This window comes from Ceratina calcarata, unplaced genomic scaffold, assembly GCF_001652005.2.
Source record: "Ceratina calcarata isolate Rehan_Ccalc_2016 unplaced genomic scaffold, ASM165200v1 scaffold178.2, whole genome shotgun sequence".
NCBI classification, from domain to species: Eukaryota; Metazoa; Arthropoda; class Insecta; order Hymenoptera; family Apidae; genus Ceratina; species Ceratina calcarata.
The window spans coordinates 1,016,579-1,042,037 of record NW_017139212.1 but is presented as its reverse complement, the minus strand read 5'-3'; the positions used below and the strand labels follow the sequence as shown (position 1 = coordinate 1,042,037).

At 41.6% G+C, this 25,459-nt stretch overlaps 7 protein-coding genes across 9 annotated transcripts in view; 4 read left to right on the top strand and 3 right to left on the bottom strand.

Annotated features, from left to right (window-relative positions):
• LOC108632888 (putative serine/threonine-protein kinase dyrk2) overlaps positions 1 to 6,812 on the bottom strand; it is a 34,864-nt gene extending 28,052 nt beyond the window's left edge. For 2 of the 3 annotated variants that reach the window (XM_026810781.1, XM_018037744.2), the window contains exon 1: positions 6,412 to 6,812. The gene's annotated coding sequence lies outside the window, so the exon portion shown is untranslated. The remainder of the gene's footprint in view (positions 1 to 6,411) is intronic. The other variant, XM_026810780.1, reaches the window with a different exon arrangement.
• A 917-nt stretch (positions 6,813 to 7,729) lies between these two features.
• On the bottom strand, positions 7,730 to 9,632 carry LOC108632869 (uncharacterized). Its single transcript, XM_018037705.2, has 3 exons — positions 9,166 to 9,632; positions 8,959 to 9,093; positions 7,730 to 8,512 (listed from the first exon to the last, which is right to left on the bottom strand). The coding sequence occupies exons 1-3, from the start codon at positions 9,193 to 9,195 to the stop codon at positions 8,144 to 8,146; spliced, it is 534 nt and encodes a 177-aa protein (XP_017893194.1). The 5' UTR covers positions 9,196 to 9,632; the 3' UTR covers positions 7,730 to 8,143.
• Positions 9,633 to 10,436: 804 nt separating this feature from the next.
• ImpE3 (Ecdysone-inducible gene E3) lies at positions 10,437 to 12,985 on the top strand. The gene is made up of 4 exons (XM_018037674.2): positions 10,437 to 10,523; positions 10,997 to 11,077; positions 11,141 to 11,763; positions 12,333 to 12,985. The coding sequence occupies exons 1-4, from the start codon at positions 10,479 to 10,481 to the stop codon at positions 12,712 to 12,714; spliced, it is 1,131 nt and encodes a 376-aa protein (XP_017893163.1). The 5' UTR covers positions 10,437 to 10,478; the 3' UTR covers positions 12,715 to 12,985.
• Positions 12,986 to 13,009: 24 nt separating this feature from the next.
• LOC108632865 (uncharacterized) lies at positions 13,010 to 14,619 on the top strand. The gene is made up of 2 exons (XM_018037700.2): positions 13,010 to 13,353; positions 13,848 to 14,619. Exons 1-2 carry the CDS (start codon positions 13,318 to 13,320, stop codon positions 14,421 to 14,423), a joined length of 612 nt encoding a protein of 203 aa, XP_017893189.1. The 5' UTR covers positions 13,010 to 13,317; the 3' UTR covers positions 14,424 to 14,619.
• Positions 14,620 to 14,725: 106 nt separating this feature from the next.
• On the bottom strand, positions 14,726 to 18,260 carry LOC108632912 (zinc finger protein 37). Its single transcript, XM_018037788.2, has 5 exons — positions 17,827 to 18,260; positions 17,505 to 17,762; positions 16,888 to 17,415; positions 16,272 to 16,813; positions 14,726 to 15,112 (listed from the first exon to the last, which is right to left on the bottom strand). The coding sequence occupies exons 1-5, from the start codon at positions 17,986 to 17,988 to the stop codon at positions 15,019 to 15,021; spliced, it is 1,584 nt and encodes a 527-aa protein (XP_017893277.1). The 5' UTR covers positions 17,989 to 18,260; the 3' UTR covers positions 14,726 to 15,018.
• Positions 18,261 to 18,433: 173 nt separating this feature from the next.
• On the top strand, positions 18,434 to 20,187 carry LOC108632913 (uncharacterized). The gene is made up of 2 exons (XM_018037789.2): positions 18,434 to 18,754; positions 18,824 to 20,187. Exons 1-2 carry the CDS (start codon positions 18,630 to 18,632, stop codon positions 20,130 to 20,132), a joined length of 1,434 nt encoding a protein of 477 aa, XP_017893278.1. The 5' UTR covers positions 18,434 to 18,629; the 3' UTR covers positions 20,133 to 20,187.
• A 2,293-nt stretch (positions 20,188 to 22,480) lies between these two features.
• On the top strand, positions 22,481 to 25,459 carry JHBP-1 (take-out-like carrier protein). Its single transcript, XM_018037790.2, has 6 exons — positions 22,481 to 22,626; positions 23,002 to 23,100; positions 23,956 to 24,106; positions 24,462 to 24,595; positions 24,676 to 24,825; positions 25,229 to 25,459. The coding sequence occupies exons 1-6, from the start codon at positions 22,557 to 22,559 to the stop codon at positions 25,381 to 25,383; spliced, it is 759 nt and encodes a 252-aa protein (XP_017893279.1). The 5' UTR covers positions 22,481 to 22,556; the 3' UTR covers positions 25,384 to 25,459.

The window sequence follows — 25,459 nt, the reverse complement described above, 5'->3', positions numbered from 1 at the left end:
CTCGTAAACTATTGACGCTAGCGAAAAAATTTTATATGGAAATTGTAGATCTCGCCGTCCTCTACAAGAAAGGTTGTATGCAATTTTCTCGTACGACCAACGGTTTAGGAGTTATTGAGGGAAAACGAAATTTTTTGCCAAAAGTTCGCTAATTCGACGGTGGAATGGTCGGATTTCGTCAACATCAATAAAATGTCAAATAATCATACGTAACTCGTTAAATATCGAAGTTAGAAGAAGAACAACTTTTATTTGAAGCATTTTTCGCAATTTTGAAGAAAAGAATTTTCGTCAGCGTCAATACTTAATTGGATATTTCCTTCTATACTTTTTAGCACGTAGCTATTTATTATTAGCATTGTTCTTCCGACATCTGATTTCTTTTTAATTATAGGAAATGCGTTTTTCTAAGGTACATAAACTTTTGGGATTGACTGCCAATACATCCTTAAGTAAACTATGACTAATCGATAAACAGTCTTGATCTCTCAGAGTTAGCTAAATATTGGAGAACCGAGCTAATATCTTTCAGGAGTCTTTATTTCCATATCCCAATGCGCACGAAAAAAACGTGAAAACGAACGCAGATGGTAACGGTCCCGATTGTTTTCGCGAGCTACAGCAGCGGTGGATGGAAATTTATGAACGAAAGCCTGAAGAGACCAGAGGGATATTGTTTGCTCGCATTTCTTTTTCAGGGTACAAAAGGAGACTCCAGACGATTTTCATAAATTTTAATGTCGTTTAGCTCCGCGGACCGGTTCCAATTTAACCACGCTACGAAATCAGATTGTCCGCGTTTTTTTCCCGTTCATCGTTGTTTTCGAGATTGAAAATGCTCTCGCGAGATACGTTTGTTCCGCGCCGGTACCTTCGAGGTTTTTCAACATTACCAAGGCAGAATCATTTATGTTTTTCGAAGGAACCAAGAAAACGCTCTTGATAGAACGCATACATATTTATAGTGAAAAATAAATGTTCCGATGTTTTTGAATAAACGTTCTATAAAGGAAATAGAATGTTTCGCGTATAAATTCGAACATCGTAACTCGTTTAATACTATTTGCAACTCAGTCGCCTAATATTTACAGAACAAGTTCGATAATCTGCATCGTGCGTGGTATTAATCAACGTTACGATTCGCAAACGCATGCAATACAAATTGCGAATAAAGTTGTGACCGACAGTAGCAATAGTTAGTGGAGTATTAATTAAACGGAAACGCGTTATCTCCACCGGGGAAATTGATAATTTCCAATTCCGTTGCCGAACCTCATGAAAGTAAATGCACAGACTGATGCAATTTGCTGTACTCTTCTCACAGCGGCGAAGTAATCGCGGTCAGTCGGGACGTAAATCTTTTTCGTACGGTCTCTGAAACACGAATTGAATTTTTCTCTCGGCTCCTGGTTTAATAGATTCCCGAGACGTAGGCGCAAACGTATGAGCCATTGTGAAGTTTTCATCTCCGCCCACCGCGGATCAGAAGTTTTATTCTTATACGTAGTTCCTCGTTAAGATTTCTCAAACTGCTCTGGGCGGTCTCCAAAAATGTCCTCGATACACTTGGCATTCACCCGGAAGACAAACTGTTTTCCTTTAGCCTGGTTTCCGTTTCCGTTGGCCACGTTTCCGGCTCGACAAAAGGGAATTGTGTCAAGAGTAAAGAACGAAAGTTTATTTTTCAGTGGAGAGATGCGCGTTAAGAAAATCGATAGGCCCGGCTCTTGGCCAACGGCGATGAGACGTATCCTCGTAAGAAATTCTGTGTTCGCGTAGCCAACGAAATTTAATGAAACTTCACGAGGCACACGTGAACTCGGTCTTAACGATTAAAAATCGTTGAATAGCGTTTGATGACACGTAGTGCGGTTCGACAATTTGGATACGATATGAATATCAGCACACAGTTCGTTAAGCTTTGAATGCGAGTGCTTCGTTAAAGATACATGCATGTACTTCATTAAGTGAACTAACGAAGCCAACCGCGGTATTGATTAAATGTCACGATTCCAAACCTTGCACTTCGAAAGTACTACTATCAACTATGACAGCGTCTAAAGATAACTTCGCATTCGAATTTCCAGCACTTCGCATTAACTCCTAATTACTGTATTCGATTATCTCAGAGACGAACTTTGTCCTTTATAATTATTGCACGAACGTCGGCGTGCCGAATATTATAGCGCACGTGAACAGATCGACGTTGCGAAGGGTTGACGATACGAAATTATTTCGCTAAATAACGAGCCTCTCGTAACCGGTGCAATTTCATTATCAATTTGGCACGCATCGGTAACACGTGGGACGCAGGGCCGTCGTAACGCTACGCGGCGGGTTCGTAATCTGCATAGAAAGGGAAGAATAGACCACGTGGGTGGAATATCCGAGCAGGATCCTTCAGAGAAGTTCGCCCTATCCTTGAACCTACCCTACTTGCTCCTTCCGGTAAATACCCCAAGCGATACCGTGACACGTACGCCGATAGCGCAGTGAAAACGGAACGTCGGATTCGTCGAAAATTTTTCGGTTCGAGAGCGAGGAGTCAGGAGGGAAGGTTTCCGAAAGGATATTTGACACGCTGTTATCCGCGGATCCATTAACCGAACGTCTCAATGTCTAAGCACTTTATACCAGTTTTATATAGTTCGAGAGCTTTTCCAGCTTGACTGGAAATAAAAGGATGTTACGACGCGGCCGGTTCGAATTTCCAAAGCGAACGTTTTTCGATAAAGTGCCGCCGTGTTCCCTTTTAAGACCACGACTCGTTCCTAGGCATATCGGCTGGCCTATCGTTTTAAAAGAGACTGGTTCTAACTCGCGAAGGAGCTCGGTTAATTGAATTACGAACGCAAGGAGCAAGATACTCGACCTTGGCTTATCCGGTGCAGGCTTATTGAGCCGCGGCCGACCTTGCACGGACCATACTACTACCCTCGAGGATCCTCGACTGCCACTAGTAGACTTTTCTTCTTTTGTCCCAGGTACAGTCACCTCTACCACGTGCCCGCGTAAACGCGAGATCTCGTTTGCGTCACTAGGACAGACCTCCTCTTTTTTCCCCGGTCTGACATTTGCCATCAAGCAAATATAAACGATCCGAGTGACGTGATTCATTGATAATTGAACGCTTCGACCCGATGCAATGCCCCCCGTAGACCGTCTCGCTCCTTGCACGATTCGATCTAAACGAACCTTGATTCCTCGAACTCAAGAGCCAAGAGGATTATTATAGAATAATGGATTTTCTTGTTCCCTTTGAGAAATACGCGTTGTAATTTGTCTAGCGTTTGAAATTGTACGCGCGCTTCTCTGCAGTTTAAATTAACTTAGAAATTCGTCGCTGTTCTTTGAAGCCCTAATATTCCAACCGTGAGAGCGTCACGGAATTCCGCTGCGAGCATTCCTGAAAGCGTTCATTATCCACGAGGACGCTAATTACGTATAAACAAAGGATCCGAATGCAGGGTGAGTTCTTACATCCGGCCGACAGAAACAGGCACGTGGTCGTTCAATTAGAACGAGTCACATCCCTGTTTTAATTCGCACAACGAAACGAAGACTGATCCCGTGTCGTGCGACGCAATTAAATCCGATTTTCACCGATCTTTCGATCGAATTCCAAAGCGGGCGGTCGAACAAAAAGTCTGGTATCATCGATCCTCATCTACGTCCGCCAACCCGGTTTATTGCTAACCGATACGTCATGCAAAGAAAAGGGGGAAAAAAACTAGAATGGATCATAGAGACGGATGGACGAGCTTTTCCCTTTCAAGTCGTCGCGGCGACGATCCGTCGCAGTTACATAAACGCGAACAGACGGGAAGATACAAGGTAGAGTAACGTAATATTTCGCTCCCGTCTATGAAAATATTATGTAACGTCGCCTGGAAAAATCAGAGAAAATCTTTCCACCGTACGTACAGACGTCCCCTGTCAGTTTCCATTAGTGTACTCCTGTAAGATCGAGCTAACGCTGTTTCATAAATGTCGAAGAACGTCAGATACGTCGGAAACAGAAACGTTTGATAAAGACAATTTAAACTTCTTTTAATATCTTGACAAACTGTTTCTACCGCTCTTCGTAGTCACTCGGCTATTCACGTAACGTTATCTAAATCTAAAGTCGAACTCTGACACGAACTCTACCTTGAATAGCGTGTCTGAAAAGTCTTTCGACGGACGATAGCTGGCTGTCGAGGAATCGCGAAACGCTCTTTTCGGCCGCGACTTATTCCACTCGGTCACGTTACCGTTCAGGTAAAAATAATTCTACCGCGGGCTTGATTCACTGCAAATTGATAGCAAAAAAGAAACGGTCCTCGTTCCACGCATATTTTTACGGTTCACGATAAAGCGGTTCGGGTACTCGCGGTAACCTTCGAGATTTTCATCAAGCCATGAAACGTATTTTCTTGTTGAGTGCAACTTTATCTCGAACCGCTCGTTAATTGCAAGACCGTGTTTATTTTTGGCTAATCTTCACTTCTTGATCTCTGCAATGAGAGAAATTATGCAACGTCTTGTTTTACGATCCTGTATTGTTATAATTAGCTAGTAAACGTTACACTCGAATACATGAGAATTATATATAATTTCTAGGAAATTGTCAATGTTTTATTATCTAAGATAAAATGATGGGCGGCCGTCAATGAATGCCCATAAATGGGCTACAATGAAAGAAAACGAACACCTATCTTCGCAATTACATGCGCTGATACAAAACGAAAACGTTTGAAGATAAATAAAATTATGTTTGTCGCCAATTAGTCATTCGAGGCCATCTACTCGTACAACGCGTTTCAACAGATCGTTTTGCATTTTTCAGACACAAAGAATAGAATCAGCAAAAAGTTTTCAACGTTGAAAGGGCGAATAACAATTCATAGAAAATGCTCATTTTTTCCTTTGATCGTTCACTCGATTCGATATTAATTTGTCTGTTCCGGAATCGAAAAATAAGCTGGATATTTTTCCGTAATCGATTCTCGATGAAATAATTTCTAAATCCACGTAACGCGTTGAATATAAATGAACGTTTCAATATGGAAATATGTATATTCAAGAAACAGGGAAGTAAATTTGTCGAAACGCATTTAAAATGGAACTAAAAATTTAGGATCGTTTATGTCGTCGTCACGGAAATTCTGTTTATGAAGAGAAATTGCCGTATTGGGCTTGTAGACATTTGTTTTAATCACGGCGCACCGTCCCTATATCTTCTATCTCGTTTCAGCCAACGACACGACTTTATTTTCCCGTGTCCCATTTTCCTCTGTCAAACGCGTATGTTTAATCTATATTATATCGTGTAGTCCATATTTTTCTTCCACGCGATGCGATCTGAATCTAGTTCCAGTTTTTAATCTGATGCGAATCGAACGTCGGTTTTTGAATGCCAAACAATTTTTGATGAACGAAATAAATTTTGTTAATTTTAATACAGAGACTTTCTTTTTATCTCCCAGAGAAAGATAGCAGAGTGATTGCCAAGATTCATTTCGATCTCCGGGTATACACCTTTACTGGCTTAAATAAATAATTCCAGTATTCGCTGTGTACACGAGGCCAGCTTTTTCAATTTTCACTCGCGAAAATTCTCGACATCGCGACGAGGGAGAAAGATTTCAGTTGGGAAAAATTTGATGAATTTACGCATCCAACGTTACTCTTGCAAAAAAAAATTCTCCCGCTCCACAGAATTTCATCGTCGCCGGCTTTTTCTCTCCATGTGGAGTTAAATGGATTTTTATTTAAATTAAAAGATATCGTTTTTCAGAGAAACCAGTTAAACTATTCCTGGAAGAAATTAGCGATCTTATGGGTATAAATGTTCTGGGAAACTGGCATGGTTTACCTGGATCTATTCAATGGTTGATCCCACTTAGGAAATTCCGAAATTACATGAAAACGTATTATAGACTATATGCGTTCCTGGTATTTCTCGTTATTAAATAAAGCATGACAGTGGACTATGGAATGGACTTCATTGAAATTTCATAACTACGGTAATTCAATTCCATAATAATTTCTCTTAATTCCTACCTACTCGTTCCATACAAAGCATTGAAAACGTCATTTACAATCCCCTCAGTTTTTTCCTACTATAGTGCAAACGAATCCTGTGCCGACGCCTACCTACGTTTCTCTTCTCTGAACCAAAAAATGCTATTACTATACGGCTTTTATTAATCTACTTAATGTATTACGTATCGCATGACTAATAAACAGCGTGGATATGAAAGCGTCCGCACAGCCTCGTGACTTTAAAGTAATGAAAAAAATAAATAATGCTACGATCTGCTCCTAGCGTATTCCTATGTACTCGGCCCGCGCGAACCCCGAAGAGGACGCACGCTTCTCGTTAGCTGGAATATTCGAATCGTAAATCGAAACGAAAAATGGACTCACCGGTAAAAAAATCATGTCACACGTGGTACGAAACGCACGTGGTTCCCATGCTCCATCAAAATCAACGACGAACGCCCAAAGGCAGCCTCGTTACTCGATCATCCCTCTCATCCCTTTTCTTACCACTGGACCAAAGAGAACCGAGTCAGCCCCTTTATCATCCAAAGGGAAAGAAAGAGAGGGTAGCGCGGTCGATCAACCGAAGCGTTTCAAAGTGAACACCACACGAATTCACACGCGATTTTGTATAATCAATCAGCAAAGTGACACGGTACGTGAATCGTTATTACGTCGAAAGTGGTTCGTTTACTATTGCGTACCATTTGTATACACGTTGCCCGCCGCCGCGCGTTTACGTGCTCCACGCGGTATTCGTAAGCGCAACCTCCCCCGCTGACCGACGAGCCTCGACTGCCGCCCTGACGCGCTCGCTCGAGCTGTCACGTCCCCACCCGGACGTATCTCCCACCATCCTTTGATATATCGCCGGTTTTTTCAGATAAAACCACATTTCGCGATTCTAGCTTTTAGCGAACGCTATACATCATATGATTTTTCTGTAGCGGAACGTGTAAATATTATAGGAAAAAATTCAGGATGAAAAGATGCAACCTACATATATTAATCGTGGCAACAGGGGAACACGTAGAGACGATATTCATTTTTCGAACAGTGAACGCAGTGAATTGTAAAACGAGTCGTAATGCATTTCTGTCGACTCGCATTTTCCATTAAGTACACATGCGTCTGTGACTGATCCCGGTTCTTTTAGGAGAAAATGCAGAGTGCCACGCATATTGCGACGAGAGCTCGTTAAAACTTTGATATCGAAATCGCGGAACAATTCTAACACGAGTTACGTCCTGGTATGAGCACGCGCGCAGCCAACTGGTAGAATCCGTTAATTAATTCTGCTTGAGGATACCGTGCAATTCTTATGAAACAAAAAATATCTTGAAACGCGTCGTGGGAAGATAATTAAATTCTCAAAAAATGATCGTCACTTCCCTGGCTCCGACTTTTAATCTTATATAAGGGTTATTAAATCCTCGACGACGAAGATAGTTGTAAAGGAAATTGAATTTGCGTTGGAATCTGTTATCGACGGGCAAGGAAGGAGACCAACATTCGAGAAATTGCGAGGCTGTAACACCGTGTAACAAGAACAAGGAACTTGAGAGGAGTTTTTAGATGGAAACTTCTTCCCCTATTAGCTTTTAGACTCGGAAGATTGTTGACTCATTAAAGTATCGCTGAGGAAACGGCGTGCAAAAAGAATCGTCGGGTTATTCCAGACTTCCATTGGTCGAAAGCTGCTTATTTATTGAAAAGCTCTCACCGTCGCGAACTTTAACAGGCGCGGCGAGCCAACGGAAAAATTTCCACTTCCGTCTCGCGCACGTTCCGTCGGAATTATCTGCTTACTTTATTTGCCCCCGATTCCCTTTAATGTACATTTTTATTTACGCTTGCGATTTCTTCCTCGTCCATCACCTTTGTCAACTGCACGCGCTCGCTCTAACAACTATTTATTGTTCTACGATCCGTCTTTATTCCCGCAAACCGTTCCTCGAAATAGGAGACCCAAACTAATAAATATTCACACAAGCAACAGCAATGTTACAATATAATTTTTCGAACACTAAAAACTGCCATCCTTTCCGCTGTTCCTTCGATCCGACCATCGACAGATTCTCTTTTGGAATTATCTTTGGAATTCATTCTTTATCATCTATTTTCGCCTGTACGCGGTGGGATAGTCCGTGAGGACGCTTCCGGTAGACAGAATCGCACCTGGGCCACCCAGAATTCCACCCTTGTTCGCCAGCCAACCGTTCCCACCGAAGAACCCAGCCGGGTCCAACCGATTCGTGTAGAAACCGGAATCATTGGGACCCGCGAGCTGCACCAGAGTGTTCGCGTTCCCCGTTAATTGTTTGCCGTTGGTGTTGCGATTTCGCCAGCCTAAGTTGCTCAACGTCTCTCTGATTTGTGTGACGCGGTTCTGAAGAGTTTCAGGACTGATCTGAAGATTCTGGGTCAACGGCGTCAGAAACCAGGCGAACAGACCCGGTTTAGAAGTGGTGCTGGTACTGTCAGACTGAAAATTCAATTCCGTCTCATCAAGCTTTAAATCAAGTTGCCTGTCCCGTACTTTCGTAATTGTAATCAGGACGATACAAAAGAGAATTTCAGTTTCACGAGGTGTGCTCAGCATTTTTCAGGATTACAGCAAAAACAAACTGTGCTTTATCAAAATTTATCCCTCGAGATTTTTAAATCTCGAAATAGATCCGTCAGAGCTAGAATAGCTTAAGGTAACCAGCGGCGTAATTTCTGCGGCGAGCATAAAGAACTTCCGTTATGCTCGTTTTATAGCCGGCGTTGCGCGCAGCGTAAAGCCGCGATTTATGGTCTTTTCCGAAGTGTTTTATTTGCATTTTATTGTTACGAACAAGAGGCTCCGAAGCCGAGTACTTTATCATTTACGACGAGACCTCTACCACGTCTTACAAATGAATAGATACATTCTCGCAATATACTCACACTTTGAATTATGCTATCTTTGAGAGTCGTGACGACGATAGGGTCTTGATTCTCGATATCCAAATCCGTGCCCTGATCTATATTATTGATCGACTCCTCTGTCAATTCTGCGGGTTTGGCATAAGTTCCAGCCAGCTGAATACGTATCCCGTTAGAGAGATGAAAGATAATAATTGCTTTCTATTTGAATTAGGATATTAGTCTTACCAAGAAAATCAGGAATAAAACCGACGCCATTGCTTCCTTTGAATCTCAAAAGTATTCACTGAACTAGATGTAACTGCGTGAAAAGCGTAGCTGTAACTACGAGCAGCAATATATACCGCTTCCTGTACGCGAGGATTCGCTTTATCGAATGGTGGTACCCACATGCCTCCGAGATAACAGCGCAATTACCAAATTGTGCTACGGCGCTCAACACCTAGAGGCATTCACGCTGTCGCGTTTTAAGCGAAACCGTTCCCCTTCCATAACATTATAAAATCTAATTCCTGGTTCCGGCCAATCAACAATTATTCTATTCGACGTTGCCTCAAAGAGACTTCCTCGTTGAATATCATCTCGAGTGTAAATAAAACTGTATTCCACCGGAGATTGCAAAATGAGAGTGAGCGCTTTGAAAAATATTCAAAGCGTTCAACGAAGAGAAAAATGACTGACTATGTAGGAAGAAGGAACGGATGCGAGAGACAACGAGAAAGACAGCGACGCGGACACGTGTCCAGGACCGGTCGACCTTTCCTCGATTATGCTCGTTTGAGATCCATAACCGAATCGCCTTGAAACCATCAGACAGTGTCCACTACTTCTCGTTCCTTTTCCCCTCCGGCTACGAGAACCTTGTGCAAGGTCGCGTTCTTCCGAGAACGAAAGTACCATATCGTTTGAATTCGCTCTACCTGATTCGCTACCTTTCATCATTTTGACAATAGATAATTAAATCTAATTTAACTTCCAAGAGAAATAATCTACTCTGAACGTGTTGAATTCCGTTCATTAATCCAAGTCAAGTTTAATTCCAAAATGGAGTTAATGAAAACGAGTATTGATTCACTTAGACGGTTTCTATAATGTATAAACTGTACGTTTGATATCGAGAAACGAGTTGGTCATCCGCGTAGCGGAATTTCGATTGACGGACGCGCGTCGCGACGCATACCGATCGCGGCTCGCGTGTCACAAGTCAACACGTTCGCGAACGGAGTTTCTTCCTCGTCGCGACCAATGATTGAGAATGTATTAGCGATATACCGTTAGGAGAGAACCTTTTCGAGACAGGGCTGGGACCAGTCCGGCGGCGACGCTCAGCTGCGAACCTTGAAGCAAAATCAAAGAATCGGACAACACTACGGTGGCCTGGACCGGTTCGATCGTCCAGTTGCGATTCGGTGACCGCCCGACGCGGATTGTCTCCACGAGGAAATGATATCCTAAAATTCGCTTATACACAGTGCGATCGTCCTGAAAGCCAAAGAGAAGAAGAACGATTTCTACCCAAGATTGATGTTTAAGAGAACAGAATGAAGACTGTTGCTTGCTTTCTGTTGGTCCTATTGTCACGACAGGTGAGGAATTCGCGTCACAATTATAATTTGAAACGAGTTACGAATTACATTCTATTTAATCGAAGAAAGAAACGTCGTCTAGGAACTACGGCCGTTTTAATTAAACGGGTATATTTTAATGTACCATCGACTGTTTGCATCGATCGGAGAGTTTTTCGAAAACTTCGTAGATAGAATAAAAAGTAAGAAAGAAGTCGAGTCACTTAGGTCGGCGCAGATAAAACGTCGAGTTTTAATTAACTCTGGGAAAGTTTAAGCTCGTCGTGTCGTTTTTTCCTCGAGGCTCCGGTCGATCCTCTGCCAGAACTTTTACTTGTTCCTCCTCCCGTCTTAATTATACCACTGAGTAACCGTAGACGTAGCCGTGAATTTCCTCGACTATTAGTACTGCTGATACGTTATTATCCGAATTATTATTATTACCGAAGTTATTGCAGTACTTAACAAATTCCGATAACGAAACTTTGCTTCAGGCTATCTGCGGGATTATTAGGAACCCGCCTGCCTTCGCTAAGCCCGTTTACTCGGATTCTTATCTTCCAGCAGCTATGCAGGTAAATACGCGGATATAAGCATAATTCTACTTATAATAATTTACTTTTCTTTTTAATCGTCAGGTGATATTTCACGCTGTAGAGCAACTGAAAGCTTTGCAAGCAGAGGAAGCTATCCAGACTTCTACCTTGGCTCTTGTACTTCAAGATGTACAAACGTCTTCAAATGTACCTACACCCTCAGTTGCATTAAACGGAACGGGTATCGACGAAGAGGAGTCGAAAACAAAAGGACCAGAAAATGATTTAAAAGACAAGCTTGAAGAGCCGAAAGTGGAGAAGGTAGAAGATTCTAAGGAAAGTATTGAAGGAAATGATGAACCGGAGTCTGTCGAGCCTAGCGAGATTGTTGGTCAGGTGCATCAGGAAGCACCGGAGATAAACGAGGAAACGCCAGAAACGAACTACGCGACACCAGAAACGAATTATGAAACACCGGAAGAAGTACATGCGGTGCAAGAATCGAATCAGGAGTTTATGGAGGAAAATCACGAAACAGAGACGATGTCCACTACCGTTGCAAACGAGGTAAAGGAGAAAAAGAAGGAACCGACCATCGATAGCATTGTCCACGATGTCTACCAAATCGTAAAACCCACTACGTCGAAATTCATTGACGAGGAGAAGAGTGCAGGAGATTTTGTAGAAAAAATCGAGAGCGTGGAAGAAGAGGAAGACGAGAACAGGTAAAGAATTTCAATTCTCCATTTCGTGAATGTCCTAAATTTCTAATTATTGGCATATTTTATCTTATCATTTTACGTATCATTAAATTATAAAAAAATTAGAACTTGTTACAGAAGTTAGGATATTTACTTTAATTCCTGTGATAACGATTCTGATGTTTCGAGTACTCGCTCGAGTTTGAATTCTGTTTTGATGGTTTATACGGGTAATTTAAAGTGAGATAGGTGGAACATCTCGCTGTTCTGGTACCGGATGAGATCGATCTGAGCCTCGCCCGAAAGTTAGTACAATTGAACATAGTATACAGAAGCTCGGCTCGCTCCTAGCATTAACTTGTTATGAAACTGAAAACTCTATTCCCAATGGAATGCATAAATTCAATCTCCAAAAGTCCGACTTAGAATCCTACTAGATGATTTATTACCCGTAGTTATACTTACGTCGAATCAATTCGAAGTTCTTGCAACTATTCAATAACTAATACAATAAGGATTAAGAATTGTATTTATATATCGACAATAAGAGAAATTCCATTTGGCATGAATGCTAATTTTTTAAATACTTGCAGATTCACTCGATTAGGCGAGAAGGTGACGCAGGTGCCGAGGCCGAGTCTATCGAGCTACTTAAAACGAGCAAAAGTGCCGATGAGCGCGACTCTGCTGCAACTCGCCAACTTGTACGACTCTTTGAGCAAGGACGCGAGGAAGCAGGGCTTCGGCAAGTACACCGGATACTCGGACGAAGTTCTAAACACGTTGCAAACTTCCGCGGAGGGCGGAATAGGTCCCCAGATGAAAAAGATTCTGGGGAAGGTGTTGGAACGGAACGAGCTGACGCGGGACGATGCAAAACTGAGGACCAACCAGACCATTCGCGATCTGGACAACACCTCGAGCGACATCAGCAAGGAACTGAGACCTCTCTTACCCTTACGTTATTCTCCGTAACATTTTATATTCAAATTGTGTATCTGATCTCTTTTGCGAGGAAATCCAGTGTCAATATTAATTATAATAAATAAAGCGAGACTTTTAAGTACGTATTGCGTTGATCTTTGAAAACCACAGGAATCCCTTAAACGATTCAACGATTATGAATACAATGAACGTTGATTCATCCATGATTTTGTGACTGCCGAATCTTTAGATGATTCACTCGATTACTTATGAATAAATTATGTCGTAATGAATCATTACGAATTAAAATGAAAAGAGTGTTTCACGTACCTGGAGTCTTGCGGTCACCTCTGAGCACCCTCGCGAACTTTTGCAACGCACCTTGACCCAAGATATTGTTTATTGCTCGTCCAGCCTAGCCCACGAATTACGTGCTCCGAATAGCGATTACCGTTGGGCAATGATGTATCAATGGTGTCCAGAAGGCAAAGGCGTGTGTGGGAGGGTCAGGGAGACGATAGCGACGGAATTAGACGGATCGTGATGCTACGCCGATGCATCGCACGTCGGTATAAATGGATTTTGAAATCAATCAGTCCTTCAGTTGTAACTTCGCCGCGGACGAAACAAAATCGATAGGAAACGCGCGACGATATGAAGCTTCTGCTCGTCGTGTATTGCCTCCTTTGCGTGAGTATTCTACTGACAAATTAATAAAATGACCGTTCATAAGCAGGAAAGTAGAATTTAATGAAATGAAATAAAGATTGATTGAATTTAAAGGGAACGTCCTTTTTTGCTATGCCAATTAAAAGAGTAAATTCTGGCTCGTCGAACAATCTAACAATTGTTTCACTGAGTTCGACAAGGAATTTTCATTTCCGGACTCGGTGCTCGATTGAAGTAATGATAGAGGCACACAGTGGTTCAAAGAGAATTTCTTCCCCTTCGTTTCCTCGCGCCGGAATGAGAAACTTCGTTTACGTTTTATCTGAACGTCCGGATAATCTCTTTGAAGAATCCCTACCGTTCACAATAGAACTTTGAACAATGAACGATCCCTTTAAACCGGACAGTAATCTAATTAGCGAAATTGATCGAGCCATTTACTAAAATTAAATCTGTTCTTCTAAAATTGGCTAAATGAATATCTTTAAAAGTCTAGAAAAATGTTGAACTTTCAGCTCTCCATGACGAGAGTGCAATCGAAGCCACAGATAACGAGACTGTTTCCGGTTCAACGAGAAGCGAATGTTTCTCAACCCGAAGGAACGAACGACGAAGCTAAACCACTGGACAGGCTGCTAGGAAAATTGCGAGCCACGTACGACTTCGTGTTTCGAAAGCCGGAGAACACGAGCAACGTGGAGAAAATTTTGGCCAAGGATACGAGCAAGGCTGCCCCAGAAGCGGAGCCGGTTAAATCAATTTGGTCGATTCGGATGCAACCGAAAGACAACGGGAAGAATACTGGGGCGAACTTCCAGCCCCAACGAACTTATTTGGGAACGAACGAGGATTGGGCGAACGATATCCAACCATTGGATCGCCTCGAGCCTTTGGAGCTCGAGGACGAGGTGGAAAATGAAAAGGATCGCGAGGTAGAGTTCGTCACGCCGAGGACCGGGTTTCAGTTTCCGGTCACGCTCAGCCGACATTTCGTCGACTGGCTAGGATCGCTTTTAGGAATTACTTACGGAGTCTATTCGAAACTGGCAAGGATCATCTACAGCAATAACACCACGATACGCGTTCACTAATTATTTGACTGCGGATTTTATGCGTTCATAGAAAAATTTCCAGAGGATGTAAAGAATGTCTAAATGATACTCTAAACAAATGTCTAAATGATACTTTAAAATCTATTTCGCATAGAAACCCGCAGTCTATTAATCACAAGAACACCTCTCTATTTTTTGTATTACAAGATATGCAATAAAACTTATCCTAATTTTACACTTATTTTATTCAAAAATATCTTGGTTTGAAAAATACATACGTTACCTCTTATCATTCAAATTATTTTCCTTTTGGAAATTGTACATAACAATCACTCGTCCAGTAACACCTTGTTAAAATATACGTCTTATACATTAGGTCTGCGAAAATGACCATTTCGTCTTATACTCTACTTAACTTCAATGGAAAGAATTTAGCTCCTTTCTTAAACCAGGAGGATAAATGCAATTCCATGGACAAGTTTTCTACTGTGGATTCAGTTTATCTTCTTTGAAATCCATCAGCATTTAGGACACCTTTCGAACTGCTACTCTCCAAGATTAAGAAGTGTTCTTTTAAGGAAGAGACGACATACTGCTATCTTCGCGAACATTTTTAAACTCTTTGGTTCTATTATTATAGGGTACAAGTCCTTTCCTTTAGTGCCGTTCGCTCTAACGAATCCTGAGCGTTCCTGAGCAGTAAACCACGGTCAATCATCGAACGAACTCTAAGAGAATATGAAAATCCGTTCAATGGTCTACTGCTTCAGTTTTGAGCAATGTTACGATTTTATCAAAAACTTATTTCAACGAAATGTGAATGACGAGATTATATCCATCGTAATTAATAAATAATTAAAGATCAGTAAAAGAATCGTAAGGGAATGGACATTTACTTGTACGTAAAATAAAAAATCAAAAAATGTTCAGTAGAGAATATCACCTAATCGAATATTCTTTGGCAAAAGAACGTGAAATCACCCTGAATAACTGAGCAAATTATCCATTTCCCTCTAAAATCACACCTTAAATTATGATACACAATTAAACGACATGAAACTAAAACTAATACCTATTGCTTTCGCTCAAGAAAGTTCTCTTAAATATACTAAAATAAAACGATACGTATAAAAAATATATTCATCAAAGTTGCATTGGGGAAAAAATAGTCTTAAGGTAAATGTTACGTCAAATAAACAGTGCATGCTTATTTAACGTGTTAAATACGTATGCGGACGAATCAGAGATCGAGTTTGAAACAATCTACCTACTGAGTCTCCGTCAGGTAAAATTTGTATAGTATTCCTATACATTATATTCTACAAATCTTTTTCACCCAAGATTCATTGGCAGTATTCTATTACGTGCTACTCGTTTAGAAAATTATGCTAATAATGGCAGATTTATCATCTAAACTCAGCTCCGTTTTAACGTCATAAATATGCGCATGGAACTCGAGCAAAAGAAAAATTAGTCTTTCGTAATAAAGAGACCCGAGCGACTCACATTTGTCTCTCCATTCTGTAATCGTAGACTAGAATTTTCTTTAATCCTATTTTACTTAAAATAAGCCGCATGCCCGCGCACAAGCCGTCGTTAAATTTTTGTTTTCTCATTTGTAAAAATCAGACAATGTCGAATTTAAAAAATGGCCCGCAGGGTCTTAATTTTTTAAATCCTGTTCTATTACCTACAGAAATTCGACTATGAACTTATTGGTATCCATTAAAATATGTCGATCGAAATTTTAGACTATCATCTCAATTATTAAACGTCTAACGAATTGTTCTATTTCTTGTGCTAAACCGCGACACTTTCCCGGTAAACAGCCTTTATTGCTTTGGATTTCGAAACGAAATTATTTACGACTAAGATGGCATTAAGTACCTTCTATTCTGCGGCAATATCTCGTTCATGTTCACTGCCTGCTGCTGCAACACGTTCATCTCTTTCGTCGCCTGCTCTTTGAACGAGGAGAAGGTGTGGATCAGATTCTGGTCCTTATGTAAACTTTGTATGTACTGTAGAAAATTATTAGGCTCCTGCTTCACAAAAGCGCCCTCCTTCAAGACAAAACTCGTCTCCTCCTTAGGCATCGCGGGAACCTCGGTTGCCTTCTCCAAAGGTTCCTTCTGCTCCACGAAGAACGTCTCTTTCTTCGACCTGCTTTTCTTAATACCCAAGTGCGTTTGCAAATGCTTGTTCAAATGATCTTTCCTGGAGAACGCCTTCTGGCACACGGAACACGCGAAGTTCTTGTCCCCCGAGTGTATAACGTAATGCCTCGTCAGATGCTCGTTTCTCTTGAACGCTTTTTGGCACACGGGACACTTGAAAGGCCTCTCGTCCGAGTGGCCGCGCATGTGTTGATCCAAATGCTCCTTCCGTTTCAGCATCGCGCCGCATTCCTTACATTGGTATTTACGTTCCTGTAAAGTAAAACGTTCTATTGAGTCATCGTACTTATTTTTAATCGAGGACCCTCAAACGCTTCGATACGTACTTGTATATGAGCTTGTACATGCTGGTCGATCTCTGCCTTATCCGTAGATGCCAAATTGCACTCGGGGCAACAGTAGACCGGCGTGCCATCCATCGCGAGGGCGATCTTTATCTCCCCGGTTTTCGCCCGGAACTTCATCTTCTTCTCAGTCTTTGGCGAGTCCGTTTGTATTTGCTGCTCGATCTTCATTTGCGCGGTATTCTCGTTCTCTTGTTGCTGTTGTTCTTGGTCTTGCTCCATGTGTAAGTTCAAGTCGTGCGGGTTGATGGAAATCATCATCTGGTCCGAGTTCATGAAACTGTTGCTTCCATTTTGCAGCTGAGTGTTTCTGAACACAGGAATACTGGGAATGTTGAGTATACTGTTCTGCATGTGCTCCACTTTCTCCTCTTCAGTCTTGTCTTTCTTTGTCTGCTCCGATTGAAGCTTGATCAGTTGCTGCAACGTTAGTGGGAGAGTGGTGGCTTGCAATTTTTGGAAGTATTCTGTCATGGCACTTTGACTTTGAAGTTGAGCTTGGGCATCTTGCTGGAATAACAATCTCTTATTAAACAAATCCCTTTAATTCATATTTTCACAAACTATAAAAATCTAATTGTAAAGAAGTATTTCTTTACCATTGTTGAAGTTTGTTTCTCATTTTCAGTACTTGTCTCTATGTCTTGCTTTGTATTTTCATGCTGCGAGGTCGACTGGAGATACATGTTAGGTATGATCCTAGGCAAACTGTTTGATTGTACACTGAGTATTGCATTGTTCTGACTGTAATTAGGAATGTTGATGGTGCGAATGCCTTGCTTCTCACACAATTGTATCAGAGTATTCGGATCTGGCCAGGCCAGCATCGGTGCTGAACATTTATTTGCCGAACTCATCTATGAAAAGAAAACGATCAAAACATCAATATGAAATACATAAAGGTAAAACGGTGAATCGTACCAGCAAATTCTGCTTGGCTTGATTTTGGCCAACGGCGGTTGTGTAAATAACCGTTTGGTCCCCTTGTCCGTGATCATCGCTGGCGAATTTCGACGCGTTCGATCGCGACGTCAATTCCGAAAAGTGTGGGAACTGAATCGTATTGTTCTCCGAGAAGTCCATCGTTGAATACGGTGATAATATTTACGCGCGGCCGGAAGCATGCGAGAACGTATGTAACCTAAAAATGCTCCTCAAAGAGCATCGAGTGAACCAGTCGACGATGGATTACGTTTTCAGTCTCATGTTTCTCATGTAATTCACAGGTTGACTAACGCGTTAACGGAGAACACGACACGGTTAATTAAATTAAACGATACTTCCAGCGACGATACATCCTCGCAAAACACACACCGCGTCCTACTGTTGCCACAATATGGCTGCTACTGAACCGCTGTTCACGACATTCGCCCGGACGTTTAAAAAAATTGAGACAATTTTTTCTAAACGTGAGCGAAACGCACGTGTACAATAGTAAGAAACACGCTTCATAAAAAATGAAATTTCCACACGTAATTAAAAAAATAAATTGCGAAGAAAAAATCGTTGTTGTTATCGTGGCACACCTGGCCGCGTCTCTGTTTACAGTGGACGATTGACCGTCGTTTGGCTAGCTTCGATCGAGAAAGTAGGAATAAATATTCATTGTGCAGCGATTTTTCAACGGACGATGTTAATAATTAAAATAATCAGAGATGACAAGAAGCGTGTTCAATGATCTCGGATGAGATTCAACAATTTTTTTCTCGAGCATCATCAATCATATGGGTGACAGCCTGAACGAAAGGATAGATAATTTACGTAGACGAAGTAAAATTTTATTGGCTCGAGTGGAGGAGAATTCCAAGAGAGTTAAAGACGAGATCAAGAGATTCTATTCCCAAGATCTGTACGTATCTAGTTTTCGTACCGCATGATTCGTTCCTAGATAAACTTTAACGACCACGATTGTTTTCAGGATACTCAGAGAGAGCTGTAGGAAATCTGAGAAAAGACCGTCCAAAGCGAATGTACAATCATGGAAGTTAAGGAACGATTCGAGCGGGGTTGGTGGAGCTTTGGGTTTTGAGCATTTTCGTAACAGTTCCGAGTCGCTCGCATCGATGCCTAATGCAAAGAGAGTGCTAACGTCGTCGAAAAAGTGTCACGAGCATCAATGCTGCACGCAGCTGGTTCATAGAACAGCTGTGAAGGAATGTTATTGCAATCCCGAGGTCAAGAGGATTCAATCGAAGCCAGCTAGGGTACGAAGAAAACAATACTCGCCCTGCAAAAGATGCAAGAGTCATACTGCCGTTCCTGCTATAGTGATTGAAGACAATTCCGAAAAGCCAGCTTTAACTTCACCTATCAGCTGCGAGACTTTGAGGAGAGTCAAGAAGATAGATTACACGCCCAGATCGCAATTTTTGCGAAATGTCAAGAGCAAGGTTTCCTTTTTACACTACGGGACGGGAGATTGCCCGGAGACGTGTTACAAATCGCGGTACTACCACGAGCTCATGTCGAGGAGAGACGATCGCGAAGATGATTACACGTATCGATTGAAACAATCATCACCGAATCATTTAACAGTACCAGACAACTCGGAGACTGGAGAATATTCGAATCTTGGCAATCTGGAGAGAAAATCTAGCAAGGGAGTTCAAGTATCCCTGAACCCTAAGGTCATCAAGAAGACGCTGACCTCCAAGACTTCTGTACCTGATGTAAAGAAGACTGAATCTAGTTCGAAATTAGCACCTAAGAGTAAAAACGCGGAGAGTCAGTATTCCGAGAGGGACAGGCAAACACGTTCGAAAACTTCGTTCGACGGAGAGAATCGAGATTTGGAAAACGCACGGGTGAATAAACCTACGAAGGAAACCGAGATTCTTTCCGAGAGAGAAGTGAGAGAATTGAAGAAATTCCGTGAGCTGAATTATTTCGACACCCATGGGTCCAGCCAAGCCTTGGGATCGTCGAAGTCCACCGGTTCTTTAGAACAATACTTGCTGAACGATAGACTGTTTCCCGAACCCGCACGGTGTGTGCACAGGAAAAACTTGGTGGTAACGATGCCTGCTTGCGTTACTACGCAATGGAAACGAATGCATTACTTTCCGAGGTACATAGTTCGCCAGGAGAAGAGCGATTTCAATGTTAATCAAAAGAAAAAACGATGTCAGGCCTGTCCCTTGACCGGCCACGCCGTCGATCTCGGAATCACTAAAATTAGAGCTCCGCTAAGCAGCTTAGCGCTCAAATATCAAAAACGATTGCCTTGATATTTCACATATTTGTATGCTGGTACAAGAATAAATAAAATCACGTTTTATTCATTCCCCTTTGTTTTCTTATAAATCGCTATCATCTACTCGTTCGATGTACGTGCGTAAATGATCTTCGATGACTCAATCTAACTGTACCGTCGAAGCTTCCGTGTAGATCAATTTACGATCATTATTTCTTTATCGTTAGTCAGATTCTCGTGTCTATTTTGTTATTCAACGAGCGAGTTCAATTTCGTGAGTGCTCAATTCACCGCGGACATTTAAATGCAAATTGGTCGCAGGATACAAAAGACGCGGATTTTTAATGGAATGTTACAAAGATTAAAACGTATCTGACCTAACGTAATCCAACTATGTTCATTACAATTTCAAATGAAATTAGAATTGCGTCACTGCAACCTCGTCGTGTCTTAAACTATCTCGGAAATAATTCGAAGATAATAATCAGTGAACGATAAAAGAATCTGCATAAAGATTTACGATCATTTTGATAAAGAATAATGAATCATCCTTTGAATTTCAAATCCGCGAATCGGTCAGCCTCTCTCGTTATTTGCATATCGCGGTGAGCGTTATAAAACTTTGCATCGTAACTAATGCGCGATATGTATATTTCCTCTGTTTGTTTTCCTAATGTTTTTCTTAGACAACCTTTTCCTAGTCCCGCCACTTTAATTACAAGAATTACTCACTCTCGAGACCACTTCGTGACCGGTATTCTATTACAAACTTAAAGAAAATGGCGTAATCGAAGTTGTCATTCGTTTCCTCGAATCGATAAGTCAAATCGAAAAAATAGAATTTTAAATCGATCAGAAAATAGTATAAAACATTTTAGAATTGACCGATTACAACATGCGTTGCTTTCGGATTATAAGTATCGGTTTCGACATCCACAGTCGTCGACAATCGAATCTTAACTCGTTTAATAATGTATTAATTCTAGAATCCCAGAGGCGTGTGTATGTTCTCCAGTTTTCGAGATCAGTGAACCTCGAAACGACCCTAGATGACCGTGAACGGGTGACCTTAGCCATCTTCGAGAAAGTCGTGTGCATATTTAATCGACCGTTCACATCGTACCGTATCAAGGCCCACGATCCACCGATCATTTCGTGTGGCCGCGGTGACGGTCACCGGCGATCCGTCCGGTATCGGAACTCTCGCTTTCGTTCATAGTCGAGCCGATTTGGGTCTTGGCTCCGCTCAATGTCGGCAAATTTTGGCGGAGTCGTAAAAAAGAGATAAAGTTCGAAAAGGTATAATTCATCAACGACGAGGTAACGAGTTATCCGACGAGTATGGTATGTAATCGCTCGGAGAGAAAATTCTCTGTTCGCGATACTGAAAATGGCAATGGTTTCTCCGGTGCTTCACCTATTATAGAGCAGTTCTTTCTCTTTGTATACTTAAATAGCTGCGTACAGTCATTGCTCACCGTGGAAGATAAGATTAGAATGTTAAAAGAGATAAGATTTATATGTTAGCAGCCCTTCCCTTAAATGGATGCTGTTCACCTCGAACAGTTCCGACTACTTCGGTGACAACTTTTCATCGTGTTCGTTATTTAAAATGTAAATGAAAGGAAAATTTGGTTATTCGCCTGACACGTAAGCAGCGATAGAAAGAAACTCGTGCGTAAATCGAAAGATCGAACAATATATCGAAAATTTTTTTCTTAACTGGCGTCATAGTGGATTTAAAAAAAAATGTTATTCTTAAGAAAGAACTTAAATCAGAAGAGAATTTGTACAAATAATCGAGTCAGAGAGCAGCGTCAAAACAAATGAGTCAAATTTTTTTCAGGGCTGTTATTTATGCAGATTCGCTCCTGACGTATCATCGCGATATTTTAACTGACAAAACATTTTATACATAGGTGCAAAATACAAGTAAATGTATTTCACAGAGTATAAATCAATGGGGAACAAAATGAGTGTTCAACGAGAGCAAAAAGGTGCGAAATGATGCGTCATTCTCGGAATCGAGGAAAGATCGAGGAAAATACGAAGAAATTACGAAGATCAATTCATTTATGAGATGATTCCTATGATAATTGATAATTTATACTCGTATAAAGAATCATCAAATTATCCACTGGAGTTAGAATAAGAAATCTGAGGGAAATGCGAGGGAAAATGTGGAAGAATGATTTAGATCTTACCGTCCAAAACGGTAAATCATCGTCTCGCATCTTCGTATCATTCGAGAGAGTCCGTCTTCTTTTTCATTAATTTTGCATAATCTCGCGAGAGAAGAGACACACGCGTCCCTTGGCCGGGGCTCGAACCGTATGGTGGGGCGATCGATCCTGCCGCTTAAATACACTGCATCAATGACTGTTTCTTTCAGTTCACATTCAGCTGCTCGAAGGAATTTTCTTCGAACGAGGACAAACGAGGACCGGCTTGGTGAAACATGGGAAAATTATCCTTGGTTTCGTTTTTCGCCGCGGTGATTTTGGCCACGGCCACCGCCGTCGATCTGCGTAAGTAGCATCGGTCAGCCTTCGTTCAATAACATTTAAAATTTCGTACGAGCCGACGAACTCAAATCGACTGAGCGTGTACCGATTTTTATTTCAACAAATATGACTTTGCACCGTCTGGTTTAAGAAACGAAATCGAACCGCTTTGATCGATGATATGAAAATCTCTGTGGATCAATGAAACTGCGATTTCATATGGATCGAAAAGTCATTAGAGAGCACGGGGACACTGGGTCTGAAAGAGAAAGTCAATTCCGAGCTTCGGTGTAACCGGTGCGGTGCTGCGCTTTATTGAATCCACTGCACCGCGGTAACCGGTTACGCAACCGCTGGGTGTAACATTTTTTTTAACCTTTCCTTGTTTCTCTTTTACAGCAAATAACTGGAGGATATGCCCGAGATCTCTACCGGACGATCAGTATTACAAGTGTGTCGCTGAGGCCGTCAAGGATGCTGTCGTCTCTTTAGCTGGCGGTAAGAAACTGCATTCTTTTAATTGAAACCTCAGTTTTATTGGGTTCGCACAGGAACTAGTTGCACTATTAATGATCAGTGTGCACTTGCTTTCATGCTCCTTTCTATTTAATTTATAATGCAAAAATTTGTTTATCCAATACATTTTATTCGACGCGATTATTAATATTGTAAGTAAAGGTATTACCCCTCGCTAAACCGGCTAGTCAGTCGAATTACCATTATTACGTGAGACTTATGCATTAACTTGACGCCATTACGTACCCAATTACAGTTACATAACTTATTTCACCTGACCGATCGTTGTTATCTTCATCGAGGAATTTCAGTAATTGAGCAATCAATTTTTTTAAAGACATCACGATATTAACAGAAATGTCTTAAAGAAACGTAAGGAGTTTTGTCATTAGTAGAGTACTGTTAATTTTACTAAGAGATCTCGAAAATCTCCCCTTCTGCCCGTTTCCTGTTTTCAAAATCGCGTGCGTCGACCCGATGGATTTCACCGGTGCAGCGCAGGCCGCGATTTCCTCGAAAACTAGGATCGGTTTCTCTCTCCATAATGACTCTAGCCAATTCGCAGAGGTTCTCCTTGACTCCCGTCGAGACTCCCTTCGCTCTCGCGAGAGTTACGACAAAAATTCGTCTGTCCGTCTGAACGTTGTTTCCCGGCTATCGAAGCTGTCGCCCGTTTCCTGTTGCAGAATCTTTCGCTATTTTAGTTTGGAAAATGAATCGAGAGATTTCAACAGGAAGAACTTTTACGTAACCGCATTGCTCAAGTTGATGATCGTTGTATGTTTTGACCTCTGGTCGAGTGTTCACCGTCGTGAAGGAAAATTAATAATGTTACAGGCTTGAAGAGCTTCAAGATTCTACCGATCGAACCGTTGGCCGTGGACAGCGTGAAGATCGGCAATTCCCAAGGATCGGTTACTTTGAAACAGGAGTACCGGAATATTAAGTTGCACGGGCTGACGAAGAATCTCGAGGTTAAAAATTACCAGTAAGTCGAGCCGAGACTTTTTAATTTAAAGCCCTGAGATTCAATTTAACGTCGTGCGAGTCGGTGGTTTACCGGATTACAAACACTGGTCGTAAATAAAACTATTCCTATAAAAGTAACAGTTTGCCGCTTGCGTAATCGTCTACGAAAGGACAGCGTAGAGATTTCATTTATAAGAGAGAAGAGTATTAAACGAGGCAACGCGATGATCCGTAAAAAATAAAAGTCTAATGCCGTCATTATGTTATAAAACAAGCTCGCGCGACGAAATTAAAATACTGATAATTAAGTTAAATTAAGTCCAAGGTGTGAATACTGTGAATGCAGCAGAAAAAATTACTCGTTTTTTTTTCAGTATCGACTGGGATAAATGTCTCCTGTCGTCGGATTCGTTCAATCCGCAGGTGGACTTCGTCGCTGATTACAAAATCGATGGAAAAGTGTTGCTTCTACCGGTCAGAGGGTCCGGAAAGTCCAACATTACCATGTGTAAGCATATTTACGATCGTTTTGTTTCGGTATCATAAATTTTTTGTCAGTAAAATGTTATTCAAGTATCTACTTCGCAGACGAACTGAAGTCTCACAATGACATATACTGCGAGAAATATCAGAAGAACGGGGAAACGTATTTGAGGATCAAGAAGTACGTGGTGAAGTTCAATCCTTCGCGAGTGACGCTACGATTCGAGAATCTCTTCGACGGCGATAGTATTCTGGGTAATTGTCAAATTTTTATTCCGGACGAAGAGCATCTGCTCGTACCTTAGAATTATGTAAACGCGGTTGATTAGTTTCGTTATTTACGAGGGACCCTCGATTTCCCGTAAAGACCTCAGATATGGACGATCGTTATTCCGCTCGCGGAAAAGAATTATGACGATCGTTATCGGACGAGGTCATCGAATCGCTCGAGAAGGATAATGCAGCGCGTGCGATGATGATCACCTCTCCGTGACGTTGACCGTTTAGAAAATTAGTCACGATCGCAGATCTGAATACAAACCACTTGCGTCGATTACCACTTCGTCGTGTGCATCGTGAAGACGTCAACTGTCATTTATAAATGATCTAATATTTAATTCATCTCCCAGTGCTGTGTATCGATCAACTCTTTTTACAGGCGAGCAAATGAACCGCTTCATAAACGAGAACTCTGACCTGCTGTTCAAGGAGCTTCAAGCACCGTATGAGGAAACGTTCGGTCTCGTATTCACGAAACTTAGTAACGACGTGTTTAGCCGCGTGCCGTTCGACAAAATATTTCCGCAAACGTAAATGAAGAATTAAACATCCTCTCGCGGCTCCTATCCCCTCTTCTTTATCGTGTCTTCATCCATTCGTGAGGAGTTGC